At 39.6% G+C, this 14,296-nt stretch overlaps 1 protein-coding gene across 1 annotated transcript; it reads left to right on the forward strand.

Moving 5' to 3' along the window:
• Positions 1-246: 246 nt before the first annotated feature.
• On the forward strand, positions 247-9,984 carry LOC122941595 (homeobox protein DLL-2-like). The gene is made up of 3 exons (XM_044298953.1): positions 247-675; positions 4,359-4,549; positions 9,028-9,984. The coding sequence occupies exons 1-3, from the start codon at positions 348-350 to the stop codon at positions 9,325-9,327; spliced, it is 819 nt and encodes a 272-aa protein (XP_044154888.1). The 5' UTR covers positions 247-347; the 3' UTR covers positions 9,328-9,984.
• Positions 9,985-14,296: the final 4,312 nt, after the last annotated feature.

The following is a 14,296-nucleotide window of genomic DNA, read 5'->3' on the forward strand; positions in this document are numbered from 1 at the left end:
CTGTAACTTGCTGGCTCTTTATATAAACATTTGTTCCGGTATATACTGTAGATATATATGTATGTGTGTGTGTATTTCTGTGTTTTTTTTTTTTTTCTCTTCTTTTTGTACTGACAAGAAGCTGAGCCATAAATATAGAGCTGGTTTAGAAATCTGTTTTGCCTGGAAGGCTTTCCTCCTGGAGCCAATAGGAATGCGAGACCCTCCCTTCTCTACCCTATAATTATGGAGTAGAACTGGTCTGTGGAGCTTTGGTTTGGTTTTATTTTACCGAGAGAAGTGCATAAGGGCTCAGCAGGGATGTGTGTGTGAAGGTCTGGTGGGATCTCGCATCTTCTTTAAATAACATGAGTGGGACCTATGAGAAGAAGATGGCCGTTTTAACTGACCTGAGCACCTCATTGAGTTGCCACTCCAAGGACTCGCCCACCCTACCTGAGTCCACCGCTACGGACATGGGCTACTATAGCGGTCCAATGGCTTCTAGCCAACATGAATACTACCAGAGTCAGGCGTACTCTCAGTCACTCAACCCGTACGGCTACCACCATCATAGCCAGTTCAATCTGAGCGGTCTGGTGGGATCAGATGGCTTTATGCCCAAAGAAGAGTATCAGTTTGGAGGTGGATACCGCTCTTATGGACATTACCGAGAAGCCCCAGCCCCAGAGTCAGGTACGTAGAGATGAGTGCTGACATCTGTACCTCTGCATATAGATGCACGTTACATGACAGCTTTAAAATAATTACTTGTGTGCAGATGTAGCTGAGCTAAATTTGTTATTGCCTGCCGTAGAGTGATGTTATTTTGCCATCATTTATCTATGAGTCGTGGTAATGCAATAGTTTTACCAGCAGTCCTATGCAATGCTAGAGATAACATAGTAATGCAGAAGGTATACCTGCAGTCCTATGTAAAACTTGAGATAACACATAGCGCTAGTACGACGTGAGAAGGTGCGTAAAAAGAGGACGCCGAGTGGGAAAGAGGCTGACGACAGGGCACCGAAGGAGATGGCAGAGGATAAGGATGCCAAAGGGCATCAAACAAAAGATGGGCAACTAAGAAGCCATCAACAGGGCCAAACCAGAAAACATGTGGGCAAAGAGGAGAACGGGCAAAGGAAACAGGGGCATCTAAGAAGTCTTAGAGGAACTGGTTGGCAAAAAAGATACTGTAATAAATAAGACAACAAAAAGTCACGTAGAAGAAATCGGCTGGAGACAAGTTACCAATGCATAGTGGGGGTATTGACAGAATACGGAAGCAAGTAGCCAGACAGGAAAGGGCACTGTGGAAAAGAGAGTGGTATAGAGAGTGTATACGCTTAAATGAGAAAAAATACAACAGAAGTTAAAAAGGATAAAGACGACAAAAAATCAACATGTAGCACTATAGCCTATGTTTACTATTGGCATCCTATAGCCGTCATTTAGCCTAGTTATTCTATATGGGTTTGGTTGCATCAGGTTCTGATTTGGGGGTTGCGAAAGTATAAGCCGTTTCTATACTTTCTATTATATGGGAGGAATTGGACATAGCAACTGCCTGTAATGAAAATGAACAAGCATATTGACTCAGGGTATGTTCACATTTGCCAATAGTATTGGCTTTGGTCTGGCCTTGATCATCTATATTAGTGGTCTCCAACCTGTTGCTCTCCAATAGTGTGAAACTACAACTCTCAGCATACTTTGATGGAGGCATGCTGGGAGTTATAGTTCTGTAACTTCAGGAGAGCTACAGGTGAGGGACAAATCATCTACCCTATCGCTCTGCCTCAGTTTTCTCTTGCTGACATTGATGGGGGAGAAGTCATCATGAAAACCCTATAAAACCCCATAGCTGTAGCTACCCAAGATATTCCAGCAGAACTTGCAATAGGTTCTTTAGAAAATAAAAAAGACGTCCCTAATGAGAGTTAATTATTCTTTATATATAATGTGAAGCATACTCTGTTGAGTATGAATTAACATTTCAGCACTTATGTCATCAAACTACAGACATATGGGGTATTTTTCATAGAAGCTGCGTTGGCTCTGTATGGGACTTATATCGATGATGTTTTTTATAACTTTAAAATCTGCATTGCTATATGTGACTGACAGAAGCTTATGAGGAGAGGGGTTTACAGGGGTCTGGCTGCCTTTCTGTCTGCTGCTTTAATCAGGGTGAATTTTCACCTTTACTGCATATATTATCTGTAAAGTACCACGTCCCTCCCTTCCTGTCTCTTCTCTAATCCCAAGCTCCTGTTTACCTGTCTGCCCATATCCCAGGTGTCTGTCTATCTACTGTACATCTAAGGTGTGCGAAAAGTTGAAGACAACCAAGCTGTCTGACTTGATCTTCTTATATCCTGACTGTCTGTATCTGGCTAAAGCTAGGCGGGTTGACTGTCGCTACTTATATCCAGACTGTCTATGACTAAGCTGTCTGTACCAGTATTTAAGCCTTGGGTATCTCTTGATTCAGTATATCTGGTTTCTCAGTGTTATTATTGGCTTTGTAGGATCCATGTATAGCTGGAATATTTGGATGAACCCTCATTTTTTCTGAAGTTGCTACTAAGGCATCTTTAAGACAAGAATGTGGGTTTCCATTGACTTTCATGTGGTATCCTTTGGAAATTTCACCCAGAAGTAATGAGACACCATGCGTCTATAGGGGAATTGTCTACCAGTTATAGGTATTGGCACAGATTTATAATGTCTAATTATCATTTTGCCATGACTGATGATCATAACTGTTAACATAAAACACAGTTCATCTATAGGGCATTGCTATAAAGCTCCTCTACGATATCATGGTACTACTATGAGGTTGAATATTGGTTTTATATGACATAGGATTCAATTACAGATAGGGTGATGAAATGATGGATTCTATGTTCAATAGTTCTCTTTAGGAAAGCGAATTCATGAGAATTTCCAGGTTTGTAAATATAATCATAAGGTCCCCAACTTTCAATGCCATAGTATTTCAAGCCATAAAGTAGGATTTCCTTAATTCTAAAAGATTACTGTATCACATTGGAAGGATCCATCAGTTGTGAGGACCAGGTTTATTCAAAATAGAAAGGGTGAAGGTTGGGAATGTGTAGAAGCAAAAAGAAATTTGCAAAAAATATTTCTTCTATATGTGAGTAAATTCAGGGTTGTATTTGCCGGGATGCTCATACCTCCTCATTTCAAGTGTCTTTTGATTAGTAGACCCTGGTAAATATGACAAACAATAGAGTTTCTTAAAGCAAAGAATGGTCAAGCTCTCTGTAGACTCCGTGTTTAGGGCTCTTGGACTAATGTCAGGACTGTATTCATCAATGTGGCTTGGTAAGCACATGCCTAGGGCAAAACTGTAGGCTGTGAAGCTCAGGATTGAGAGAAATAGATGGTAGGCAGATGTGCCCCTAAGTTATACTCAGACAATGACCCACAGTACTTTAGGAGTTTTCAAGACAGACAGGGCCAATTAGGAGACAAAGGGTCTAAACAGACATAAATAGACAGGAGGTGCACATACTTTAAATAAAGTGTTACACTTAAATTTAGGGTAAACGTATGACTTTTTGCTATGCTGACAAAGACATGAATCATGAATTATGAACATAAAGACCTATACTTCTATGGTATACTAGTTAAATGAACAAAATTTCATCCTGCATCCATATAGAGGGGGGAAATTTATATGGGGCAATATGGTTATTCACTGTTTAAGGATCCACAAGACTAGTAAGTTTTGGACACCCCTAAAGAAACTGAATGGTATTAATTGAGGTAGTGTATGGCCAGGAGATATTGACTAAGCAGTAGAAACAAGCAAACAGGAGATAATATTGAGATTTCATAGGTCAAGTAGAAAAAAAAAATGCATATAGAGACATAACAGCTTAAGTGTTCAGTGGTCCTGTCTGAGGTTGGCCAATCCTAAGATATATGCAGAACAAATTGCAATACTGGCAAACATTGAAGGTAAAAGGCACCTGAGAAGAAGTAAACTAGACAATACAGAAGACAATATTTCTTAGGATGATATTCTTAAGAATGTGTAGGGGCAATAACCAGTAAGGGGTCACCAAGAAACCAAAAGGTTCTATAAAGTTATCTGTGATGGACTAAGATTGGACAATGGACTGAATTGCATTTTTTTTGTTCTGTTGGTGTTGAAAGGTTAGTATTTATTGCAAACTCTACTTCACCAAAACAGGAGTAAGCAGTAGTAGATTGGCCCATTTGATCAATTTGGAGTGAGTCATGGTAGGGTCAACCATATGGAAGATTTCATAGTTTTGTATAGTGTGAAGAGTCAAGAAAAATTGGATGCTTCATTTCTCAGTCCTCCTGTATCTTCCTTGTAGTTTCCATAAAGGAGGAACCGGAAACTGAGGTACGAATGGTCAACGGAAAACCAAAGAAGGTCCGAAAACCAAGGACCATCTACTCGAGCTACCAGCTAGCAGCACTGCAGAGACGTTTCCAGAAGGCCCAGTACTTAGCGCTACCTGAGAGAGCAGAACTGGCAGCTCAGCTGGGACTAACACAGACACAGGTAATAACAAACAACAGTATATAATAACACACTGTGCAGCATAGCAATAAACAGAGCTGTGCCCCGGAAAAAAAAGTCACGTGGCAAGAACTAGGTACTGTGCAATATAACATGCAGATGTATAGAAAGAACCTTAATCTTGCTCAAATATGTAGTAACACGGCTGAGTGTGCAATAGGCCTATACATCAAAGTAATACTCTTTGGCACATGAATAAACAGTGCTGGGTATTTTATTGGCATTGCATAAGAAAAATTGAGAACCAGATCCTGGCACAGGTAAATGGAAATTTGTGTTTCATAGCATAATATATGTGCACATATACTGTAGTTCTCAACGGAGAAAGCATTGCACAACTTTTTTCCCAAATGTACTAAAGGAACACTCCAAGTAAAACTGATAAACTGGTATTATGCCAAAGGCAGGATCTGCGGGGTGGAGCATGACACAGTGATTGTCTCTTTGGTGGTTTTTGAATCTTTATGTCAGATTTGACCCGTTCAGGCCCCTGCACTAAATGACACAATAAATTAGTTTTAAGGGTTTCTTTAATTTATCCTCATTGCTATTATTTTGCTGATGAAATACTTCCCTCCCCACAAAAAAAAGTACAATGTTGATTCTATTGTTGTAGCTTAAAATATATAGGACTGTGTGTTTCTAAATCCTAGTCCTTTCCAATCGATGTCTGCATAGTTTTTCACATTTTCACCTTTTCACTTTTTTTTACATTTTGTTATGTTCTGGTCTTGTGTTAAAGTACTCCATAATGATAAAGTGAAAAGAGAATTTTAGAAATATTTTTTTTAAATAAAAAGTAAAATTTCACATGGACATAAGTATTCAGACCTCCCATTTGTCTTGATCATCTTTGAGATGTTTCTACACCTTGATTGGAGTCCACCTGTAGTAAATTCAGCGGGCCTCCCCACCAAACTAAGCAATCAAGTGAAAAGGGCCTTGGTGAGTGAGATGATGAAGAAAGTGCAGTGGCCATGTTTGGTCTGACCCCAACGCTACACTGGGTCACCGGGACAACGTTGAGGTGTTACCACGTGTTGCTGCTCTCTGGAAGGGATGTTAAAATGTGGTGCACTTGAATATGGCAATGGAAAATAAGTCCAGAGAGTCAGGGTCTGCAGTTAACCAGTGTGCCTCTTTCACTGTAGGAATTCAGGTGCAAAACAATACAGAGGCATAGGGCTGGCTTCTACAGTCGCCTCCCTGGCAGAAGAAGGGTTTGATGCTGAGGAAAGACCTGAGCTAGCTGTTCTTCTAACTCTAAGAAGGCTGGTACCCTGGCCAAAGGCTGGAGGCCCAGGTTCTGTGGCAGATTATCTCCACCTCAGCATCTTCTTCTAGTCACTTAATAGTCTGGCAGAGTCTCCTCTTCTGAGCACTGTTCCCTAACTGCAGAATACTAAGGGCTCTGACTGCTCTCCTTTATACACAGTTTCTAGAGGGAGGGGTGGAGCGGAGAAACTAAGCACAAACAGATACATTGTTACAACTCCCGTCTGTCATAGATTTGTATAGAGCTTAAATTATACCCAATAGCAATGACACAGTAGTTTTAAACATGCTCTTCTTTAGAGATGTTCTCAGGATAAGTCATCAATATCAGATTGGCGGGGGTGCACACGGGATTTAAAGGGTATAAAGGGGATGTGCAGCACTCCATCAATCTGGGCTTTATAGCACAATGGCCAGAAAGATGCCTCTCCTCAGTAAAAGACACAGGAAATCCTTCCTAGAGTTCACAGAAAAGCACCTAAGAGACTCAGACTGTGAGAAACAAGATTCTTAGGTCTAATGGAACCAAGATTGAACTTTTTGGTCTCAGTTCTAAGAACTATGTTTGAAGAAAACCAGGCACTGCCCAATGCCATCCCTACATTGAAGCATGGTGGTGGCAGTGTCATGCTGTGGGGGTCTTTTTCAGCGGCTGGGACAGGAAGAATGGGCAGAGATGAGGGAACAATGAATGGAGTAACGTACAGACATATTCTAAATGAAAACGTGATCCTGATTGCTCTGGACCTCAGACTGGACTGAAGGTTTACCAAGACATTGGGGAGATTTATCGAACTGGTATAAATTAGAACCGGCTTAGTTGTCCATAGCAACCAATAAGATTCTACCTTTCATTTTTCACAGCTCCTTTGGAAAATGAAATGGGGAATCTGATTTGTTGCTATGGGCAACTAAAGCCAGTTCTACTTTATACCAGTTTGATAAAAAATCCCCTTATGACCCTAAGCACACAGCCAAGACAACGTGATCTTTTTTATTTTAGCACTAGGAGCAACATAACAATGTGTGCAAAATGTGACTTTCCGAATGCACTATATATATTATATATATATATATATATATATATATATATATAAAATTTATTTATTATATATATATATATATATATATATATATATAAAATGAAACCTCTCTAAAAACAACTCTTTCAGAAGACTACATCTCAGATTCCCTGTGACAGATTTTCAATTCCACCGTATGTTATACATATTGACCATTTGCAGCCCTCTAGAAGACCACTTTTCTATCCATATCACTTCAGCTATGGGGTTTTGAAGGGCAGTGGTGTGTATCAATATGCACAACTACCATTTTGCTAAGTAGCTGATGACACCACTGGATTCCATAGGACCATCGTAATCAAGTGATGTTTTAGTACTGGTTGTACCCAGCCAAATAATGTGTCAAACATATTTGCTGGTATTGAAATCTAACAGATGGATAATCCTATAGTACTGATATGATTGTTTTAAACTAATAGAAATCTACCACACCCTATTGAAAAATTATTCCCATCATATCAAAAAAGTTATGCATCTGCTGTCACTGGGGGTCAGGAGACCCTAGTACATATTGTCTAGTAAGTCAAGCCTGTCTAAATTACCAATTACCTAATGTTTATGGCCAGATTATATCTGATCAGGAAAAATCTTATTGGTTCATTAATAAATAATGATAATGATTATTATATGGCCACATTTTTAGATAATTTTTTTGCTAGATGAGGCACGCTTTAATCAGTTCAATAAACTGGTCACACAACAATTTTGATTTATATTTGTCTAACTCTAATCGCTTAGAAGTTGGCTGGAAATCTGTGTGGGTAATGAAGATCTTGTCCCACCACATGCATGATGAATACTGTCCTTGTCCTTTTTGAAAAGAGTCAGCTGAGGTATTGTAAAGGGTAGGAGATGTCAGGGTGGGGTCGATGTTTATGGTCAGGGAGGTGGTATCCTGAGGCTTCCTCATACTAATTTATAAAACACAATGTTGCTGTGAAACTGGGTTTGGTCCTTTTGGAGAAGAGCTTGGGATGAGTCACAGGGCGGGGGAAATCGGGACAGAGGTGTAGAACGAGTGTGGGGGTAGGAAGGATCTAGAGAGAAAGCAAAACACTTCCCAGAAAGACATGAACAACAAATGATAACATCTACAGAACCTGTCACTGTAAAGATGCACCTCAGGACAGAATACTGAGAGACATTCAGGACCTCAAGGACAGTCTACTGTCCCAATAAGGTGAACGTTGTCTGTTGCCTATGCCATCATATTTAATAATTTTCATATCCCGTACACTTACTAGGCTGAGTTAATAGAAGGCTATTTCAGATATCAATATGTTTTTGGAATGTGGAAGGAAACCTACACAAGTTGGGTAGAAAATACAAACCCTATGAAGATGGTCAAATTTGAACGGATAAATTGGAGAAGTTCCTAACCAAATGCCAAAGGCTGTGTGAAGAATTTGCTCATGTCTGGTCTTTGTTTTAAATCTCATGAGATAAAGATGACCATTAAGGCCCGTTTACACTCCGCGATTGTAGGGTAGATTATTGGGGACAAGCGATGAATGAGCTCATGAAATAGGTGAAACAATCACATCTATACCATTGTTTGTGGGCAGCAGATCATGCTGTCTTAATAGGACTCTGCTGCCCAGAAACAGTGACTCTTTATGAGCACAAGAACCAGTGATCGTTTGTCCACATACAGTGGAGGGGTTCGCTGCATGTAAATAGAGCTTTCTTCTCCACTGACGAGCAGGTAGTTGTCAGGAAGAAACGTTCCCTTGCCACCAATCGCCTTCTCCATTGGGCTGCGTAAACCGGCCTTTAGGGTGATTATGGTAATGACAATCCAAGTGTTAAGGGCTGTTAGCAAAATGCTAATTTCAAAGAGCTTTGTTATAAAGAGATTGTCATGTACTATATGGTGTTTGATTTGCATTTTTCACATTAGATTATATATTATAGAATATAGATTACATTGCCATTGCATAATATGACACTTTATTATGAAATAACCATAACATTACTTCAAAGATTACCATACAAAACTGCCATTTAAAAAATTTGGTCTAGGTAATTTCTTACAGTTTCCTAGAAAAAACAAGTGTTCACAATCTACAGTGATCTAATAATTTCATTACTTTTGCTCTTCAGGTCAAGATTTGGTTCCAGAACCGGAGGTCAAAATTCAAGAAACTTTACAAGAATGGTGAGGGTCCCGGTCTGGAGCACAGCCCCAACAACAGTGATTCAATGGCTTGCAATTCTCCCTCATCTCCACCTATGTGGGAGCATAGTAGAAGCAGAACCCCTCAGCAACAAAGTCTTCCTCATTGTTCTTCCCCAAGCTATCTTGAGAACTATAACCAATGGTATAACCAGCAAAATCAACCAGGACCTCATCTACAGCCCCCTGATACTTTGCACCAACCTCCACCAAATACAGTGTATTAAGTGACTGAGACTTTGAAGTTAGTTCAGATGGAGTATACATGCCTTTGACTAAGAGGGTGTATTATGTCTTGTATTTGGGCTACAGACTCTATTTAAGGGACATTGGTAAAAAGAACATTTTTATAAGATATTTTTGAAGGACCAATATTCCCCCAAAGCCCTCAAGCAAAGGTCTATGGATTGCCATAATATTGAAAGACTTATGGATACCAGGTCCAACACGCATCTTATCTCACTTGACTCCTCAGCTAACTTAGACATATAAAGGTCTATCACCAGGAGATCCATGATTTCCTTCTCAAACAAATCGTACCTTTGTTGGTACAGTGTAATGGAGGACTTTTCCATGATCTTAAAGATGCCTAAAAGACATGGGACTCTGTACCGGACCTAGGTTTCAATGAAAAACTCCATGCTTTTGTAAGAGTTTGTTGACAGTCTTGAATCTTGATCTCACTACACAAACCAACTTTGACATATTTAAAGAAAATTAATGAGGCTGTTTTAACTTATTTTTGTAATATTTTTGGGAACTGTATGGAATAGGAGGGAATTAAATTTCAGAAAAAAGGATTTGGAAGGAGGTGACATGAGGATGTTAATGTGTGAATGCAAATTAAAATATTGAGTTTTGCTAAATAAGCAGAACATTTTCAAGTTTGGTGAAGGTCTTTATTTCTTATATTGTAAGACACTCTATAGGGTGTCTTCTAAATAGCTATTGTGAACTGTAGAGGGTTAGCTCTAAATGTCAGACCATCCACCTACAATGGGCCGTGTATGGTACTAGTATCTTCTTATATACTAGCTCAATAGAACAATGTCCAACATACATGTAGAAAAATTAAAAACAAAATGTATTCAGTCAGAGTTAAAAACTTCATGTACTTCCATAGATAGAAAGCTGAAAGGTATCTTAATCATGGCATATTGTGCATATGCCTTGATTAACAGCCCTTTTGGTTTGAAACCTATGAGCATATCCTTGGATGTACGTCATGTTTTTAACTTTGACTAAATACATTTTGTTTTATCTCCCTGGATGCTGGACATTGTTCAATTGAGTTGGGATTTTCTTACCTGCCTCCTACTCCGAACATCTGTTTGATTATTGGCCAGCTGGTTTGAATTCTGTAGGCGGTGAGCTGAACCTTTGGAATTGTTTAGTGTCTTCCGATATGGCATAAAAACCTTTGGGCACCCTCAGACCCTGGAGTCAAGATGTTATTGCAATCTCTGTATCCTCTATAGCTGTACCCTGATTTTCTGGTTCCATTACTGCCCATTTTGGTGATTCATTGCAATTGTGAATGCCATTTTTCCGCCACAGAAGTCAACTGAGCTCATGAATCTTAGGAAATAGTAACCGAATCACTCATATTAACCAGGGTGCACATTATATTTTTGTGGTTTTGAAAATTAAAGCTGAATTGTGATTGGTTACGATTAGCAACAAGGCCACTTTTTGCTAAGGCATTTTTGAAGTAAGGCCCGTTTTGTGAAGATAAAGGCAGCTAAAAAATAACATAAAAATTAATCTTCTCAGCCATTTTGTGTAACCACAATCACCAAGGGAACATATGTTATGAAAATTTTGGGGTGGGATGTAAGGCCTTATCATTTTCTTTTAGTCTTTGCATGAAACTACACTTTCTAACATTTCAGAGTGACCTTCCTACAGAAAAGTGAGTATGCTAGACTACTTATGTTGTGTAGCAAGAATAAATGCCCATACTGTAGATTGTTGTTCCATATTTAAAGGAAGTCTGTCATCTCCAACATTAATTTCAAAGTGAGCATACCACCATGTAGGCTAGGTTCTCCGAAACATAACCACACCTATCTTGTGAAAATCCAATCTTCTTATCCTGAGAAATGCTTATTTTTATGCAAATAATGTTTTTGGTGCACCGTGGGCAGAGCTGCTCCATTTGGTGCACCATCATTCCACCATAACACCACCCAGTGGCTCCCCCTCTTGTTTTATTGGCAATGAGGTAGTGGAAAACAGGTGCACCAAACAAAGCGTCCCCAGGATCAGAGGACCAGATTTTCACAAGAATTGTATGGTTGTTTCAAAGCATCTACCCTACATGGCAGTATGGTTACATTCAAACTGATTTGACTTTCTTTAAAGGGTATGTACATTTTTGGAACCAATTTTGATTATTACTTCTATGCACCTGAACTAAAAATGAAGTAACTTTGCTAATAGTTTTTATAAAAAATATTCTGCAATCATCTGTGTAAGGGGGTTGAACTATGGCTAACCCATACCCCCCTTCACAACATTATAGATATGTGCCTTTAAAAAATTAATAGGAAAAAAGGCTAAGGTGAGTTCGCTCCACCGTCTGACTGAGTGGTAGCGGTGCTCTTGCTATGCTTCACACAAGCGTATGTGTAAATATAGGCTAAGGTGAGGTGGCTCCATTTTTATTTATTATTTTTATTTATATATTAAAAAAAATTAATGCTGTTCTTGTGTTTCTATGAAAACAGAAAAAAGTGGATCCAATCCTAAGGTATCATAAGATCAAAGATGGAATGAAGAAGGTTTGGGCGCCAACAGTGGTAATTTGATAGTGGATGGAATAAAAGAAAAAGGACTAACAGCAGTGAGGGGAAGGCAGCTTATAAGACAGTGTTTGATAACAGTCAAACACTTAAACATAACTAATCAGGAAAATATGACAAAAGAATCGTTGTGTGATGATGTGGTTACACCAGACCAGGGATGAGCAAACTGCGGCTCTGCAGCTGTTGTAAAACTACAACTCCCAGTATGCCTAGTCTGCCTACAGCAGGGCATAATGGGATTTGTAGTCTTACAACAGCTGGAGAGCCGCAGTTTGCCCATCCCTGCACCAGACCGAAGGTACGGGTAAATGTCAGTAACAGGGGATAAATAAGCGCCACTCCCATAGTATTAGATATAGTGAACTCGGTAAGAGAGTTAAGGATGCAGTTACATACTGTATGTCTCAGTGAAAGCAAAAACTCCAGGTCCCAATAGAGAGATACACAGGTGAAATATTTGACACTAGCAGTTAAAATAAGCATAAGCATCAAATAAATAGTAAAATAGGTTAAAATACAGCAAACTATAATAAAATAAAGTAAAAATAAAATCAGTATGCACTCACTTCACTGGGCGGTAGTCAGCAGGATAACCTCAAGACACCTGTGACTTTGAGCCCCCCTGGCCAGGATCGCATGTAGAGATATTTGAGATTGATGGCAGAACACGTCTGGAGGCCATCAATCTCAAACATCTCTACATGCGATCCTGGCCAGGGGGGTTCAAAGTCACAGGTGTCTTGAGGTTATCCTGCTGACTTCCCCCCAGCAAAGTGAGTTAATACTGATTTAATTCTTATTTTTACTTTATTTTATAATATTTTGCTGTATTTTAACCTATTTTACTATTTATTTGATGCTCATGCTTATTTTAACTGCTAGTCTCAAATATTTCACCTGTGTATCTCTCTATTGGGACCTGGAGTTTTTACTTTCACTGAGACATATGTAGCTGCATCCTTAACTCTCTTACCGAGTTCACTATATCTAATGCTATGGGAGTGGTGCTTATTATGCCCTGTTACTGACATTTACCTTTGGTCTGGTGTTACCACATCATCACATGACTTTTTTTTGTCATATTTTCCTGATTACTTGTGCTTCTATGCCATGCTTGATATTGTATCCCACAGAGACCTCTGAGTCTGCAATTGCTGTCTGGAAGCCTTATGGAAAACTACCCAGAGAATTTGTTGGCCAGAGTTAGAAAAGAACAGGCATACGAGAGGATGGATGGGATGCAAGTAAGCAGTTCTCATGGAGAGACTTATCAAAATGGTGCAAAAGAAAACTGGCTTATTTGCCCATAACAACTAATCAGATCGATCCTTTCATTTTCCAAAGGAGCTTTGAAAAATGAAATGTGGAATGTGATTGGTTGATATGGACAACTAAGCCAGTTTCACTTTTCGCCACTTTTGATAAATCTCCCCCTGTGTTTTTATAGACAAAATACTAGCACTTGACCTGTACGGACCACATGATGATCTACACATTCTGTGAAGACAAGCATCCTAGTGGTCACAAGGTTGCTCAGAGGTGCAAGGCAATCATAAAAAGTGGCTAATGTGATCCTGCAAGAAATGCCTAGGTGGCAGGTGGTATACTCTGAGAGATCCAGCAGCACAGATGGTACATGCGAAAGCTGGCAGCCATCTTCAGTGCAACCTGATCCTCTGGGGGACTTGTGCCATTGCTCACAGTTCTCTGGGCCCAGGAGAGTTGTAGTTGATGTTACTCAAATGTTTAAGGTTCAATCATGAGTTTCTAGTGTGCAAGAAAGGTAAAACAGTCATTTGAACAAGAGGAAGCAGGCAGCCACCCACCTAAATGTATTACTCCCTCTGCTCCCTTATGTTAGGGCATGTGCGCATAAGTTCTGCCAGTAAAACTGACTGTTTCCCTCAAGTTTTCCAAAATTGTGTTATTCCACATGGATGATATGAAAAATAACACACAGCATCTCCCAGCAGCCATCACTGAAAATCCTTCAATGCTCGTTACTACTTTTTCACTAAGTAGTGTTGATCAAGCACCAAAGTGCTCTGGTGCTTAAGTAGAGCACAATGGAAGTCAATGGGAGAACCCAAGCATTAAACCAGGCACCCCCTGCTATGAAGAGGGGAGAGGGGGTGCCAAGTCCTACTGAGGTCTATGCAGAAGATCACTGTACAGTATGGGAATCCACCAGTGTGAGTCCGCGCTTAGGAGTCCCTGCTCTGACTCCATACAGTATATAGCTATGTCCATATATGGAGTTAGTGCTTGGGGACACCCAGTGTATTTAAATCTAATTTAGCCTCTATTTCTGAAAAGTTTCTGCCAGGATTTGAATTTACAACCTTCTACATTAGAGGCAAGAACCCTAACCACTCAGCTATAAAGCTGA

This window comes from Bufo gargarizans, chromosome 6 (assembly GCF_014858855.1).
Source record: "Bufo gargarizans isolate SCDJY-AF-19 chromosome 6, ASM1485885v1, whole genome shotgun sequence".
NCBI classification, from domain to species: Eukaryota; Metazoa; Chordata; class Amphibia; order Anura; family Bufonidae; genus Bufo; species Bufo gargarizans.